This window comes from Coptis chinensis, chromosome 5 (genome assembly GCF_015680905.1).
Source record: "Coptis chinensis isolate HL-2020 chromosome 5, ASM1568090v1, whole genome shotgun sequence".
Taxonomy (NCBI): Eukaryota; Viridiplantae; Streptophyta; class Magnoliopsida; order Ranunculales; family Ranunculaceae; genus Coptis; species Coptis chinensis.
In genome coordinates, this window is record NC_141460.1 from 85,365,059 (window position 1) to 85,383,094 (window position 18,036).

General features: G+C 35.0%; 1 protein-coding gene across 1 annotated transcript; it reads left to right on the forward strand.

Annotated features, from left to right (window-relative positions):
• The first annotated feature begins 16,907 nt into the window (after positions 1-16,907).
• LOC147499571 (protein FAR-RED IMPAIRED RESPONSE 1-like) lies at positions 16,908-17,408 on the forward strand. The gene has a single exon (XM_086563503.1). The coding sequence runs from the start codon at positions 16,908-16,910 to the stop codon at positions 17,406-17,408; it is 501 nt and encodes a 166-aa protein (XP_086419629.1).
• The last annotated feature ends 628 nt before the right edge of the window (positions 17,409-18,036 follow it).

Sequence of the window (18,036 nt, forward strand, 5' to 3'; positions counted from 1 at the left end):
TTCCTTTTTGTGGTCTATTGTGCTAACTTGTGTGGATTTGTGAGTAGGAACTAGGTTCTGAGGTTCAAATAGAAGTTGTAGAACTCTTACTTAGTTTTGATATCCAATTGGATTTGTTTCAATCCAATATATATAGAAAAGGATGCAACTGTTTTAGTACAGCTATGTTAATTAACTAGGATTTTCCAGCCCATGTTCTGTGTGTAGTCGACTTCCTTAAAAAAATTATGTAAGATTTGTTTGATTGGTCTAAACAGAAGCTGTAGACTTTCGAGTGCAGTTTTATATCCATTTTGGTTTGTTCCATTCTAAGTTATATAGTGAAAGTTATGATTGTTTTAGTCTAGAGGAGTGAATTAATTAGTACGTGTGCTGATAGTTCAGCAGGTTCAGTCAACGTCTGCGATTTTCTGAATAAGATTTAGCTTTCAAGGTCTTAAGGTAGTTGTAGTTCTGTGAGTCTAGTTTCAAACCCAATTGGATTTGTCTCTTTCCAAACTATATTGAGAGTTTGGAAAGATACATCTGTTTTCGTTCAGGGTGGTTGATGAGAAATTTTCTAATTTTGTAGCATGTTTAATCGTGTTTTGGGATTTTTAGTTATTAGTTTGTAAAGTTATTATTTATGTGAATTTATTTATTAGTTTGTTATGTGTCGAGAAACTAATTGGCCTCTTGATGAGAGGAACTATAAGTCTCGATCCTATGATGTTGTTTAATGTAGGAAAAGGATGGGCTAGTTATATGTAGCTGAGATGGTTATGTCTCGGTCATGTGGCTGAAGAGCTCACCGCTTATTTACATGAGACTATTTTTAGGGTTGAGGAGTTGCAGAGCTGGAAAAGTTCTTCTAAAGCAAAACTAGATTTTCTTATGTCACGGTGCGCTGGTGTTCATGTGGAATGAATTTTTGTATATTTTATAATTTGTTATGAAATCCATCCCCATTGATTTTTGATAATCCTCTATCTTGGTATTTATCAAACCTTCTATCTTGAATTTATCTAAATCATCCTCTATCTTACTTGTCCTAATTTATCTTAGGGAGGTTACCTAGTTGTATATAAAGGTAACCTCCTCCCATTTAGTTTTACTCTCAAGAAATAAGAATTCTCTCTCTCTCTCTCTTTTATTGATTCAATCTACATGTTAAGTTAGTGTGGTGTTCTCTCCAAATCGGTTTAATTTCTAACACGCTATCAATGAATTAGTCTTTAGCTTTGGATTAAAGGTATGTTATTAAGAGATATTTAGTGTCGTGTATCATATCTCAAGTTTCATGTGTATCGGTATATGTAGTTCCATCTATTTCATAACAGTTCAATATTGTTGGTTAATTAAATGTTTTTGCTTTACCCTATAAGGTTATCGATGACTTACAAAAAAGGTGGAATGGGTCTTATATATGCATCTAAAAGATCCCATTGATCATTTGTAGATCTGATTAATTGTATGATTTTAGTGAATTTGTCTCATACTTTTTGGATGGTTAATGAGATCGTAATTACTAATTAAAGTAGGTGAGTTTTAGGAAATTCTTGTTGTTGGTGCGTTATGATTTGTTTCCCACATTGAGTGTTCTCGGCCTATTCTCAGTCCATGTGGTGCTTTAGTACTTTTATATCGTTGCTAATACACTATGCATGATAAAAGTTACTTGTGTTAATGTTGAAGCTATTACATCTGAAATAAATCATCTGCAGTTGAATTTATTTAGTTTTTATCATTTTTAAATATGATAATCTATGTAACTGGCATCTCCATAAGTAATCCGTTTCTTCCATATTGTTATGCATGATTGCCTTATGCTCTTTGATTGCTTGCCTCCCTATTATAAGTATCCCTTGTGTTATTAAGTGAGGTTTGTAGATATTGGTTAAAATAATTGGTGGTGGAAGTGGTGTTATAGAGGCTTATATTAATGATACCAAGTTCATACATCATTGTGCCCACACCTTAATATTTAAGTTTCCATCATTCCTTTAAAAGGTTATGGTCTGTTTGTACTAGTGGAGAAGATGACGACGACATCATCTCTTTTGTTAGCCGGGCCTAATAACTTTTTAAGGTCAAAGCCCATATATTTTATTGATTCAGGGCCTTAAGTTAATAAAACCCAACTCATGACATTAGTTTCGAAATTCGGAATATTGAGACACTCTCAACGAAAAACGGCTATAATTTTTCTGCTCAAACGTCGGATTTTATAACCGTTTTTGCATTAGAAAGCTGACTCGGAGATGTTTCCAACGGTATGTGTCGTGAAGCCTAATTCGTCCTGAGCTAATTCAGTTTTACAGTTCTTTATGGACTAATTTCTCGTTGGATAGAGAAACGTGGTAATCCGATTTTTCAATCGGATAGGTATCGTATTCCTTACCAAATCTATGCAATTCTTTGTTTTATATTGTGAGATGGATTAAAACATAGAATTACATGCTAAGATTTTTAATTTAAGGGAATTTCTTTTCTTTTCATTTTTTTTTTTATATTATTGAACAATGATGTAGACCCTAAAGTTCTCTTTATATATTTGGAACCAAGTTCCAAGATCTATTTTTAAGAACACGAAGTTCTAAGAATTAAATTGTTAGGAACCCGAAGTTCTAAAATCTATTTTTTAGGAACTTGAAGTTCTAAGATCTATTATTTTTAGGAACCCGACGTTCCAAGATTTAATTTTTATCTAGGAACCGGAGAAGTTCTAAGGTCGAATTTTTAGGAACCCGGTTTCAAAATCTATTTTTTTTTAAGAACCGAAGTTCCAAAGATTCAATTTTAGGAACCTGAAGTTCTAAAATCGTCAAAGTTGACTATATCGACTTGGTCGTCCAACCCATAAGGATTGGTCCATTTTGGCCCATTCTATGGTCATTTTTTGTAGGCCCAATTCGTTTTTATAGCTATTTTGTTTTCAAGAACTTGAAGTTCTAACATAAATAAGGCTTTGAAGTTCAATGAGAATCCAAATAACAATGGGCAAGTTTGATGAGCAACCTTTCATAATTGGAATGATTTATTTAGTTAATTATATTTTTTTATTACAGTTCATGAAACGTTTTTTAATATTGTGTTCTCTTCATGGAATGTCTAGGCCTTGATTGTCATTAATATTTTGAATTTTCTTATTATGAATCTCAAGTTTTATTTTTCTTAATATACTTGTGCTAGTATCAATCTTTACAAATTTATTTTGCTTTATATTAAAATGTATGGATATATAAATGGAGAAAAGTTTATGGATATATGTCCGGTAACTATACCCATAAATGAGAAAAGACATTGTGTATCATATCTAACGTTGGGAGCAAGAAGCTCACTTAGATATCAAAATTACATACTTGTCAATTTAATGAGACATTAATGAGACAGTCTTCCCGTTTTTGGGGAGAAAAGCAATGGTTGCTCTAAGGAACGATGAAGCAACTTGGATCAATCTCATTAAGGATCCAAACAATGAATGTACTATATGAGATAAGGAGAATGATACACTTGCAAGCGGTTTGCCTAAGCATTTAATGATATGGTAAAAGTAACCATGAATGTGCCAGCCATAATTGATGTTCCATTTGGAATCCAAACATGGCGGCAAAATGAATCTTCAGACATCTAAAAGCGTGGTAGACCTATAGGATCCAAAGAGAGTGCTCCCGTGAGAGGAGAACCATCTTGTCCAAACAATAGCCGGGTAATGGCTGGAGCTCCATAAACAAATAATGAAAATGTGCAAATATCCAAAATTCATTTGAAATGCCTATATATGGTTGCCCCTGAAGAAGGCAAACCTGAAAATAAAGAGATCGATCTCAATATTCCATGCATGTTCAGGTGAATTGTGGGATAGGAAAGCATTTGTCATAGATGACATATTTAGCTATGGTATAGCTATTGGAACATCAAAGGACAATGATGAAAAATAAATGAGCCAATGTGTTTTGTCGACAAAGGAAAAAGATTGGCTCACTGAATTTGCTATTCAAGCATAATTAAACTCTTTCAATAAACGTGGTGTATTTGGACCTATAGTACAAACCCCAAAAGGTGTTAACCCTTCTTACAAATGGGTGTTTGTTCGAAAACGAAACGAAAAAATGAAATTTCGATATAAGACCGCGCCTTGTGGCACAAGGTTTTCTGCAGAAACCTGGATTGATTATGAAGAATCATACTCATGAATGTAGTGACCGACTACTTGTATGGGGACATAGACAAATATATTTACATGAAAATCCCTAAGGATTTGGTTTTGCTGAAAGCAAAATCAAGGAGTAAATTAAACTAAGACATTTATTGTATGGTTTGAAACAATCCTAAGATTGTTGGTACAATCGTCTTAGTGAATATTTGTCTAAGGAAGGGGTATGCAAACAATGAAATTTGCCCATGTGTCTTCATAAAAGAAATCCTTAAATGGATTTGCAATACTAGCCACTTATGTGAATGACATAAATTTGATTGGAACTCCTAAGAGCTCGAGATAACCTTTAATACCTAAAGAAGGAATTTGAGATGAAAGACCTTGGGAAACAAGACTTTGTCTCGGGCTTGCATTTGATTCTAGTGGTGTATTAGTCCACTAGACTAATTACAATCGAATGTTTTGAAATATTTTCATATGGACAAGGCACATCCATTAAGTACCCCAATGGTCGTCCGATATGAGAAAGACCCATATCGCCCCCAAAGAAGAAAATGAAGAAGTTTTGGGTAATCGACCATACTTGAGTGCAATTGGTGCATTAATGTATCTAGCACAATGCACTAGACCGGACATTTCTTTTTTCAGATATTTGTTAGCCAGTGTACTGATCCTACTAAAAGACCTTTGAATGATGTCAAATACATATTGAGATATTTTTATGGAATAACCGGTATGAAACTATTTTATTCTTATGGTTCCACTAATGACTATGATCTAGTTGGCTATGCAGTCTTTGGTTATCTATCTGACCCTTTCACTCCCAAACAATTATGTATTTCTTAAATGTTGTTATTTGTTGGCATTCCACTAAACAAACTTTAGTGGCAACTTCCTCCTCGATACTCAAAATTTTAGCTCTTCATGAAGCTAATTCTGAATGTATATGGCTAAGGTTATTAATTGGGCATATTAAGTAGTTCTTGTTAATTACCTTCTATAACAAAACATTATTTATGAGGATAATGCACTTGTATAGCCAGATTCAAGAAGGATTTATAAAAGGAAACAGACAAAACACATTGCCAAAATTCTTTTACACTCATCAACGTCTTAAGGTCGAAAACAAGTTTGTTCCAAAGTGACAACCTTGCTGTTATCTTCACTAAATCACTACCAAAGCATACAATTTCAAAAGCTTGTATATGGGATCGGCATGCTTCACCACCATTATAAAGACTTGTCTTTATCGTGGGGAGTAATTGAACAGGGGATTTGTGTCCCGAACATATGCCTTTCTTTTTCCTTATCTAGGTTTTATCCCATTGGGTTTTCCTAGTAAAGGTTTTAATGAGGCAGTATTAAGCAAGTCACAATGATTCTAAGTAATGTTGTACTCTTTTTCCTTAGCTTTGGTTTTTTCCCACTGGGTTTTCCTTAGCAAGGTTTTAATGAGGCAACTGCCATTGGATAGTTATAGAGCATCCAGAAGAATGCTACAAAAGATGCATCCACCATAATTTCCACAAGAATGGTGGACATCCAAGGGGGAGTGTTATGAAATCCATGGGCTTATATGGATGCCCGCCATTGATATGTGTTATCCTGATAATCCTCTATCTTGGTATTTATCCTGATAACCTTCTATCTTGATATTTATCCTGATCATCCTCTATCTTACTATTTATCCTGTTAATCCCTTATCTTAGAAAGGAGGTTACCTAGTTGTATATAAAGGTAACCTCCTCCCATTTAGTTTTCCTCTCAAGAAATAAGAATTCTCTCTCTCTCTCTCTTTTATTGATTCAATCTACATGTTAAGTTAGTGTGGTGTTCTCTCCAAATCGGTTTAATTTCTAACATAATTCATATTTTTTGAAATTACAAATGGAATACTAAAGCTTAAATTACTAGTTTTGGAGCCGTTATGGCTTTAGGTGTCCTGGTCACACTAAGGTGTGCCATCAGACTCTTAAAGAAGCTATTACTTGGACCTTTGTTGATTGAGGTAGGGTACGCGCTGATAGGAATTACCTCAAAGAAGCTATTTAGTAGCTAGTGATGAGGTTTGGGGCCTACAAAAGGTGACCAAACATTGCCCTTGAAGGCACCATCGGATGTTATGTTTTGAGGAACACAAAAAAAAATTAAACAATTGGTTGTATGTCCCCAGTTTGCCATATTATTTTTTGCATTTGTATACAATGGTTTCCAAGCTTGTATAGCTGGTGATAAGGAATGTTACATGGCCACACCTGTTTTCTCACTTTTGTTCTTCTCTCCATTCTTGAATTTGACTTGCTATTTGGTGACATATTTTCAACACAAGGTCGTGACTTGATGGTCTAGTTCACTGACTTCATACTTTATGACACCTTCATGCTCTCTGGCAATGTGACGTTGTTGCTAACCTTTTTGTTTTGGTCTGCTGGTCTTACTTGCCTTTGATAAATTGTTTATGTCAATGTCTTTTTTTATAATTACACTAGCGTCAATTGTTGTAGGCACCCTTTTTTTTACATGCAGATGCAATAGCCTTGTAACTTTGCATGGACAGGGAGATCAAACGAAACATGCAATGAGTTTCCATTAACATAACCAACTTTGTTACCTACACCAATACATATATACCTTGGTTTATTCGTTCTAGGTTCTTATATATTTCACATTCATTTATCATATTATTGTCATACTTTCTCAAAAGTCATAAGAAATTTCTTATGTATAATAATATGTCCATGCATGCCTATTACCTGATTACCGTGTAAAGGTGTATTGTGCATCTACTCTCTATTTCATATCTAGTTATAAGAATCTCATTACATTTTTTTCAATTGCATAATTCAAGTAGGCTAATGTGTTAAAGGCGTGGGGGAAATGTTTTGGGTTTTCTTGAAGTGCAAATGCTACAAGTTGGTCAAAATGTCTTCAAGCAGTACATTTTGTATGTAGTTGATCTTTTTGAATGATATGACGATGTATTTTGGACAAGTTTTTTTGTACTCAAATTTGGACAAGTTTTTTTGTTGGATTTGATTTGTTTTCATGATTTATTATCTTGTGTTGTTTAGCTACTACCAAATTTAAAGAAGGAAGCAGGTCACATTTACAACAATACAAAATGGTTTTGCTTGCGCTAAGAGTGTGGCCAATAACAAAAGTAATAACTAGTAGACCACTTTTAGCCATGTTTGGAAGTGTTGCCAAAGTTTGAATGCTTGATACTAAATTGAATCTTCTACCATCTTTTGTTATAGCCAAAAACGTTGCCAAAACTAAACGGAACGTGAACCTAAACCAACTTACTGCTACGCCTACAAGTGTAGCAAAATGTGATACTATCAGCAACAAAAATTGAAGTGTGACAATTGCTCTCTTTCTGTTACGCTTTTGCTGTAGCTAATGCCTTTTTCATAAGTAATTATATATTTTAGAAAAGAAAACTCAAAATATTACTTGCTACACTTTTAGGACTTTCAATGACGCTTCTTCAAGTGGTAATAAATAAGAATATTAGCAACGCCTTTAACGTTGCCTATTCTCTTTTGCTTCGCCATTACATGCAACACCATCATAATGCTTCTAAAAGTGTGGCAAAAGAGTTTTTGCCACGGCTCTGCTATTTTTTGCTACGCTTTTAAGCGTTGATAAAAGCCTTATTTATTGTAGTGCCTCTTATGTGCTTCATGGCCACATTGACACTTTTCAGATTATCTGCCTCTTCATTTGGCTATAAAAGACTTAGAAATGAATGTTTGAGTAGAAACTGGCTGGATTTCTTTAAAGTAGTTCTTCTTCTAGAAGTTAACTTCGGATGGCCACTCCTCATGTTTGTTGTTGCATTTGATCCTCATGAAGTAGCATAACAAGAAGTTTGTACAGGAGATCACCAAAGAGAATAAAATGTTGATCTTGTATTTGATTAGTACTTGTTTACACAATCGGACCCAAAAATTGCTAGACTCCTTCGTGCCACTTTGATCTTGATTAGGAACTTTTGAGAATTTACAACATAATTTCTTTGATATTAGGAAACTATCTATAATTGCCTCGAGAGTGTACATGGTATGGGCGGTATGCAACTCGAGACTTAATTGAAGATGAAAACATTATAGATGAGTCTACTTTGATAAGGTATTCACCAAAATATAGAATATTTACGTCTTCTCACGTCTAAATAATCCTTTGATGTTCTCATGTATGTATGATGACTTGAGTGGTGACTTCATATCATTAAACTCAACTGCATTGTCGTGGGATTTTTGTCCACTGTTGATTGATTATTTCTTTTGGCTGAGAATAATCAGACAATGCTAAGCTATAGCAGTTGGCATTGGATACCAAAGAACAAGAATAATATAGCAGACTCTCTTAGAATTATTAACCTATTGAATGGTACTGAGCAAGCACCCGCCCTTGATACTTTTTCAAACACTTTGGTACGTTATGAGAAACTAGATGGAGATGTTTAACAAGAGTTAAAAGCCCATAAGCTAGACCATTTCTGGAGCCATTTAAGGGAAGTGGAAGGTCGAGTCGGTGACGCAAGCTAACTGATCTTGCATCCTTAATAGTCACCACTGCACCATCAGCTAAGATCACTTCCTTCAATACATCGGCATCCACATCATGCTGGAAAAACAAAATAATGAACACCAACATTAGCATTATGTACCAATGCGTAACAGCTATATAAAAAAAAGGTGAAATTCCGTCGAGATACATCCACTAATAATATACCATAATAAAGTTAAAAGTTTAATGCCGAATAAAAATTGACGCCAAAAAAAAAATGAGATGTGCCATTTTGCGTAATGTTTAAATTTTTTTAGCACAATGTGACTTATGAGCAATGGTATCTAGAATACCTAATATTGAAAAGTTACATTGCATATTCTAACTCTAATTAATTAAGAGGTATCTAAACTATTAGAAAACTTATTTGAATTGACTTTGCCTTTCTATGCAACAATTATAGAAATGTTATCGTCAACTCTAGATTTCTACATATAGAACAATCATAATCATTTCAAAAGATCTAATAAGGAGGATCCGTGAAGATATTGTTTTATACTTTGAGTAAACACAACATTAGGGCATCTCCAATGGAGAGTGTATATATACACCTCCACATAAGTGCCACATAGGTGCCATTAGGATTTTATGGCCCCTCTTACACATTAATAGTTTCCACATCCAAAATGGTTTCCAATGCAACAAAGTTTAAGAGTTTGTAAAATTAAAAATGAGAAAACCGGACGGTCAAAGTCCGTCGTTGGGGGTTAACAAAAAAAAAAGCAAAGCGCCACTTTGAGTAACGTTCAAGTTTATTAAAACTGGGCCAACCAATAAATGACGGTCTTTACCCGTCGCAAACGTTACAATTCTAAAAAAAAAAAAAAACGGAAAAAGTTTAAGTGACGTTCAATTGGGGCGCTATACTTCAAAGTGACGTCCGAAATGTTTATTAACTAATAGCATGGGGATTCCCCATATTAGCTATTAGCTTATCACCGGGATTTACACCCACCATTGGAAACATGTTTTTGACATTTAGAGTGTAAATTTTACACTTTAAACAATTTACACTCTCCATTGGAGATGCCCTTAGTAAAGAGATTAAATAGTTCTATCATAATTACTATGAAAATCTTATAATGCATCCCCATCCTCAGAAAGTGTAATATAAGCTTCTTTAGTATTGAGGCTTACATGAAGGATGAAGAAACGATGAAGGGGGAATAAAACAAATGAATAAATGAATATGAAAAATTGATTGTGAAATGATAGGTCAGACAATAGTGGCGTACTTAAGAGCTGCTCAGAGGAGTTATTTTGCAATGGATGGCAAGTAATCAAGATTAAGTCAAGTAATGTTCTAACGTTTTATCATAATTGATTGGTTTAATATTTACCAATTGATTTCCAATATGTTCAAAAAATTGCGCACCAAAAAAGAAGCTTTTTACTTCAAGCAAAATATCCTAAAGATCTCGGGCGTATGCCCGGTTCAAAATCTAGTAATGACATAAAAATACAACATACTTTCTTGTTTTTTACATTAAATACAATGTATTTTTTTTTCTTGCCTAGAAATACAATGTACCTTCAATTTTTTACAATTGATACTATCTGTTAAATTTGATTGGACGGAATGTGATTTAGCGGTTATAAAAAGTCACTGAAAATTGCACCTGCCGTTTTATTTTATCAATATGACTAAAATACCAATGTCCTATTTATCCAGAAAAAGACTTGAATACCCTCAACAACAAATCAAATTTTCAATTGTCTAGTACGTAGTCATAACACATACCTTCCAGCCATACATTGTAGTTGAAACCATTAATGGAGACAATGTTGTTTGAACAAGATTATAATTCACAAATGGGTTACTTCATTTTTGTGTCAAAAAATTCGGCTGCACGGAAAAAAAAAATATTTGTTTCCGACTCTTCTTTTCGAGGTGTGAGACACTCTCAACTTCCAAAACCCATAAACAAAACATGAAAAATTTAAAACCAATAAAAATTTAAATTAAACAAAAGTCCTCTTTATTACAAAAATTCACAAATAAGATTAGGTTACAAATCTCTTTTCAATAACTCTTTATTTAAAATTACAAATGAAAATACAAATAACATTGTCTCAACTGAAAATCTATATCACCTCAAAGAAAAACAAAGCCTATCTTGAAATGCAACGCTAACGCAAACCACAAGCAGGAACCAATCTTCTTCAACACTAAACATGTCAAGATTTATCAACTATGTTCATTTAATGAACACACCCGATAAGCAAACATGCAAATCGGGTCAGCATTATAAACAATGCTGGTGTGAGTAACCCTAAAATACAATATATATTTATACATATATTTACACACTAAATAAGGCAATTAGTTCCTCCACCGAGGCGCCTTAACATCCAACGAATAATACAACATCCTTAAGTACCATAATTAAGGCAGGTAGTTCCTCCACCGAGGCTTTTAGCTTTCCGACAATAATACAAAGGCATTTAGTTCCTCCACGAGGTGCCTTAGGTTCTAACTAAACTAATAACCAGCCAAGCATATTCTATACTTACCACATTTCATGCTCAATTACAAAGTGGGTCGTCTCTGCACAAGTAATTAGTTTGACCCACCCTTATGCAAAATCATATACAATCATCTGTCTAAAGATATATCATTAACCAACATATTACCATAATTATATTAATTAAGGCTTTCTTTACGTATTCCTAAAATCATGTCGTATCTATGTCTTACCTAGTTTCCCTAGCTACCACAATCACTTCCCAACGCCGAACATGTACATCCACATGCCTCCTCTCACATAATGAACCACTCCGTGCGTAACTACCCTGAGCGGGATGTCGCACACTAAGTAACCCTCACACGAAAGCCATTATGTGAGTACTGCCATTATTCAGAATAAAATATCGCGCATCTCGTTCTAATTTTGCGAACGGAATAATCAAGCTACTATTCAAATTCACGCCCGGAAAGGGCCATTCAGATTCTTCAAACGCCCGGAATGGCCAATCACATTACTTATGCCCGGGGCCATTCAGATTCATCAAACGCCGGAAGGGCCAATCATATCACATAATACCCATCACCAAGGCAAATCCCATGAGTTGTGGTAGCTAGGTTCTAGGATTTTTGTTACGTAATTTATTCAAGTGTCAGACATATATATCTCAGAATAATTCTTATTCTATCTCATGCCAGTATACTTAATTTTACTGAAGCTCAACGTTTCTCGTTATAATACAATCCACATTATCACGTGTCAATACTATTCATTGCACGATATCCAAATATATCTATATCAAATCTCGAAACTTATTATTTCACGTGCCAATTATATATTGCACTACCCCATATGGAAAGTATCAAGCTTTCATAAATACTACAATTCATTTAAGTAGCAACTCATAATAGTAATCAATCATGTAACGTATTCATTCAATATATTTATGTGAACTCAATTCACCATCAGAGGCACGCATTATTTCCATTTGTGCACAATACAAATAGTATATAAATAATTAAAATATAAGTCCATTCCACCAAATATCAAAATGAAACGACTTTAAAAGAAAGAACAACTCAAGTCCAACTCACAAGTCTTATAAGAATTCCCCTCTTGTTACGTGCCAATATTTATATGTTTTACACACTACTCACGTCAAATCTTAATTAGATAATGACAAACAAAGTTATACAATTTTTGATAATATTTTATTACTACATTTGTCCATATTCTTAAATATGGGAAAAACTGGAAAAAGTTAACATTCCACAGTCAACGGTCAATGGTCAACGATCAAAGTAAAGTCAACACGTCATTTTCAAAGTCAAACTGTCGTTTCCATGTTCAATAGGTTCAGGGTCATAGCCATGGTTCATGGCTAAGGGCAAAGGTGCATGGCTCATGGGCTCATGACTAAGGAAACGGTTCGGACCCAACTAGCCAAGCCCAAACCCAAACCTTAGAACCCGGCCCCAAAAGTCTAAACTGGCCTAGCTTTAAAACATATGGACCAAGCCCAAAACAAAAATAGAAAAACTGGTCCAAAGAAAAATAATGTGAGCCGACCCAACAACAATAGATAGAACTGGCCTAAAACAAAACAAATAGAAAATGGCCCAATCCACTAACTAATTTAGTCCGGCCCAAAACTACAACTAAAACCCAAAAACTGAAATCGGCCCCAAACCAAATAGATTTCAGCCCAAGGGAAAACAAACTAAGCCCAAGCCCAAGAGAGACCACCGAAATCGTTTTCTTTAAATGCTCCAAAGAAATTCTCCCACCACCGCATTTCAAATGCCACCAACTCTCCTCTTCATCATATCGGTTTTGACCCAAATAAAAAAAACCCCATAACTTTACTAAAAGCTCTAACTCGATTTATTAACTCAATCTTCTACCTCCAAACTAGATCTGGATATATAAATTCCCGCCGCCATTAACAGCTTGTTCAAGAGCTCCCCCACTTCACAACACTCAGTCCCATCCCCTACAATCAATTCTCAACCAACCAAGGCAACTACAAAATGAATTGTATCGAACCCTTCCTCCACAGTGAATCGTCAGCCATTAACGACTTCTCCAAGCTCCCAATAGCCCCCGACAGCACTCAAACCCCCCATTACCAGTCTACAACCCATCCACCAAAAGCACCCATACCAACCAAACATCAAAACTATATACAAAACTATATACAAGTTCAATCCATAATGTTCGACAGTTTGACGATTCTTTCCTTTGGGCTTTAGCCGCCATTAACGGCCTATTCCGAGGTCCCACAGTTCAGTAAAGAATATCAACAGTTTCAATCAAGCTAAAAGATATCGACATACATAAATAAGTAAAACAAAAACTGATCGGAAGCACTCGACAAGAAAACTTTTAGTCATAGTCAGATAACTCCGCCGTGAAAACGAAAAACATAACTACTTACCAGATAAAAAACTCACTTAATCCCTCAGAGTCCGAATCATCAGCTCCAACGCTTCTAGCCAACGAGCTTTTATCTCCGCCTCCATTTTTTTTTTATTATCTCGTAAACCCTATTCTCCGAACAATATGAATATATACTTGGGTTTGAAACCTAAGCCCAATACAGACTCGGGCCCATAAACCAGGCCCACATGCATATCCCAAATCCAATCCAGCGAATTTTAAATAAATAAATTAATTAATTAATAAATAAATAAATACGTATTTTAAATACGGGCGTTACAATTTGTTTAACATCAACTATTGAAGCTTGTAGTGATCCAGAACCAGCTTATTTACAAAGGGTATTGCCTTAATTTGTTAAATTATTGAGAAGTGAGAGTTTTAAGGACAAACTTGTTTTGTTATCATTGATTCAAACTGTTATCGGTGTTGAGCTAAACATGAATCGATGAACCATAACTCTTTACACGATTTTCAATGGTTGTTTGGTTAAGTTTTTGAGTAATGAGAATCGAGCTTAAACAAGGAAAGCTAGTGGAGAGGCATGCATTATTGAAGTAAACGGTCTTGTTTTTAAAGATATGTTCCGAGTTTAAGTCTTAGTGTTGGGTTTCTTTTGAACCACGCATGGCTAGTTGAGATTGGACAATGACACAATGAGCATATACCCAAGGAATCGTAAATTTTTTTCCATGGTTGTTTGGTTGTTCTTGTCAGGAAAGTGAACGTTTTTGAGTTGGTTTTTTTTAAAGATATGGGTTTAATAAAATGACTTTTAGCCCCCTCGTTTCTTATGCTTCTCTTTTCATCTTTCTCCTCTCACTATTTGTTTTCTGCCCTTCTCTTCATCTCTCTCCTTCCCTCCTACCTTTGCCAATCTCACTTCCCCACTGCTATGCAATAATTCTAGTTAATGTTGGATCGATGTCTATCTGCAGTAAATTTTACAATTTTGAACAACCTTAATTTTATAAAATCTGTTTTTAGATGATGGCATTACGTTGTTGGAGCTAGGAATTGACATCTTGAAACCACTGTCCGTTTAGTTACAATCCCTTTGCCAACCATTTCAGCTACATGCCAATATGCCATCAGGCTTAAAGTTGATAATGCACAAGCGAGGGTTTGAAAATTTTGATTGAATCGCCTTTATGATATCTCAAATCTACTTTTCTGGACTCATCCTAAAATTTCGATTACCACTTTACATCTTTATGTTTCACGATCCAAATACACATGGTACAGTGTTCTCAAAAATGGTTGGGCCATGAAATTCTTTTTGGTTGCTGGTTGCTCCTTAGCATTCTTCAAATAAAGAAAGATGCACAAAATAGTATCAAAATGATAAACAACATTCTTGAAAAAGAAAGATGCACAAAATAGTATATTTTTTCAATAGATGAAGAAGTTTACCACAACACTGACTCGATCTAGATAAGTGTATGTATTAAGCACTTGTAAAGAACTTCCTACCAGACACATGATGTACACAAGGCTCACATGCAATGACTCCTCCAGCATAATTCGACCCCAAACATATGGATACCCATCACACCTGAAGACGACTCCAGACACTCGTCATATCTAACGTCTAGTGTCATCACACATACCCAAAGACGACTCCAGACACTCGTCATATCTAAAGACTCGCATACACTTAATTCCAAAATTAAGTGTGATAGGTATCCATATGTTTGGGGTCGAATTATGCTAGAGGAGTCGTTGCATGTGAGCCTTGTGTACATCACGATCCGTAGGATGTTCCTTACAATTGCTTAATACATACACTTATCTGGATCAAGTCAGTGTTGTGGCAAACTTCTTCATCTATTGAAAAAATATACTATTTTGTGCATCTTTTATTTGATACACTACTCTCAAGAATGTTGTTTAATCATTACTTAATACTATTTTGTACATCTTTTCTTTATTTGATACACTACTCTGAAGAATGTGAAGGAGCAGCCATTTAAAAGAATTTCATGGCCCAACCATTATTGAGAACACTGTACCATGTGTATTTGGATTGTGAAACATAAATATACTAGATGTAAAGTGGTAATCGAAATTTTAGGATGAATCCAGAAAAGTAGATTTAAGATATCATAAAGGCGATTCAATCAAAATTTTCGAACCCTTGCTTGTGCATTATCAACTTTAAGCCTGATGGCATATTGGCATGTAGCTGAAATGGTTGGCAAAGGGATTGTAACTAGGTTTCAAGATCTCAATTCCTAGCTCCAACAACATAATGTCATCATCTAAAAACAGATTTTATAAAATTAAGGTTGTTCAAAATTGTAAAATTTACTGCAAATAGACGTCGATCCAACATTAAATAGAATTACTGCATAGCAGTGGGGAAGTGAGATTAGCAAAGGTAGGAGATGAGAGGAGGAGGAAGATGAAGGAGAGAGATGAAGAGAAGGGCGGAAAACAAAGAGTGAGAGGAGAAAGATGAAAGAGAAGCATAAGGTAAGTGGGGGCTAAAAGTCATTTTACACCCTCTCCAAAAAAAACCAACTCAAAAACGTTCACTTGACAAGAACACTCCCATACCATGGAGAAAAAATTTGCTCCTTGGGCTATATGCTCATTGTGTCATTGTCCAACCGCAACTAGCCATGTGTCACTTTTTTCTGTCACCTCATACAGAAATTTAATAGAGACAAAACTCTCAATTAGGAAACTAACTAACCGAAATAAATTAATAAAATTGAACCACAAAATAAGGAATCTATAAATCCTACGCGGGATATTTGGGCATGATATCTCTCCCTCTCTCTTTTTTGTTCGTCCCTCCAACTTCTCCACTTCGTCTCTTTCCTTTTCTTTCTAACTCACAAAAAAGAACAAAAAAATAAAAGAAAAAGACACGATTAGCATTCCTCAACCCAGATGGACAACAATGAAACAAAAACCCAAAGTACTACTGATAGTGACGTAAGTATGATTGGACTGACATTTGATTCGGAAGAAGAAGCCTATGATTTTTACAATTTGTATGTGAGGGCTACTGGATTTAGTATAAGGAAAAATCAAATGACTATGAACAAAGATGGAAAGATAACTCGAATGCAACTAACATGTTCCTTTGAAGGTGAATACCATAAGAAAAGTACTCCAGTAAAGAAAAGAGCAATAAGAAGAACAAGGTATGAAGCGAAACTATACCATTATGAATTTCAAAGAGGGGCATAATCATAACCTTGAACCTCCATCCAGAGTTCATCAATTAAGATCACAACGAGGTATCGAACCTTCTCAAGAAGATATCATTTTCAATATATATGCAAGCTGCTGGAATTGGGTCTAGTGCCATATACACTTTCTTTTCGTCTGAAGCAGGTGGAAGCTGGAACTTAAATTTTACTCGAACAGACTCTAATAATCTTGCTCAGAGAAGGCGTATTGATTTTCTAAAGCAAGGGGTTGCAAATTGTCTTCTTAGTTATTTTCAAAGTAAGCAAAAACTCAACAAGTCCTTTTTTTTTAGGCTCACGACAAATGATGATAATCGTATATCAGGTTGTTTTTTGTGTGGTGCAAAATCGAGAATTGACTATAATTTTTTTGGTGATGTTATCTCTTTCGACACCACATATAACACCAACAATTATAATATGATTTGTGCTCCAATAGTAGGGGTGAACAACCATGGGCAGTCAGTCCTATTCGGATGTGGACTACTCGTTGATGAAACTACAGACTCATTTGTTTGGTTATTCCAGAGGTTCTTGGAAGCTATGGGAGGAAAACATCTTAAACCAATATTCACAGATCAAGCTTAGTCAATGGCAAATGTAATTGAAATAGTGTTTCCAGGTACACACCATAGATTATGCTTGTGGCATATTTTTTTAAATGCTTCAAAGCACTTAAAATACGTTTATATGCAACATACCTTCTTTCTAGTGGAGATGAAAATGTGCGTATATGAACCAGAGAAAGTAGATGAATTCGAAACAAGTTGGATGATGAAGTTGCTTGAAAAATATGGACTAGTAGAAAATGAGTGGTTGAAGGGTTTGTACAAAGTGCACAAGAAGTGGGCTCAAGTGTATGGGCGTTTTGAGTTTTGTGCAAGTATAACAACAACTCAAAGAAGTGAGAGTGTGAACAGTTTCTTAAAGAAGTTCTTCCCAAGAACAATAATTCTCCGCGAGTTCATCAAACAATATGACCGAGTGTTGGCATATAGACGGGAAAAAGAAGCTGAAGAAGAAAAGAGGTCACATCAATTCTTACCTCCACTTCGATCACACTGGAAGCTAGAACTTCAAGCTTCACGGACATATACTCAGAAGATATTTGGAGAATTCCAGAATGAATTAGTTCATTTGATTGATTGGGATTTGGAATTCATTGAGGACGATGGCACAACCAAGACATATAAAGTTATTCCAGTTGATGATCATC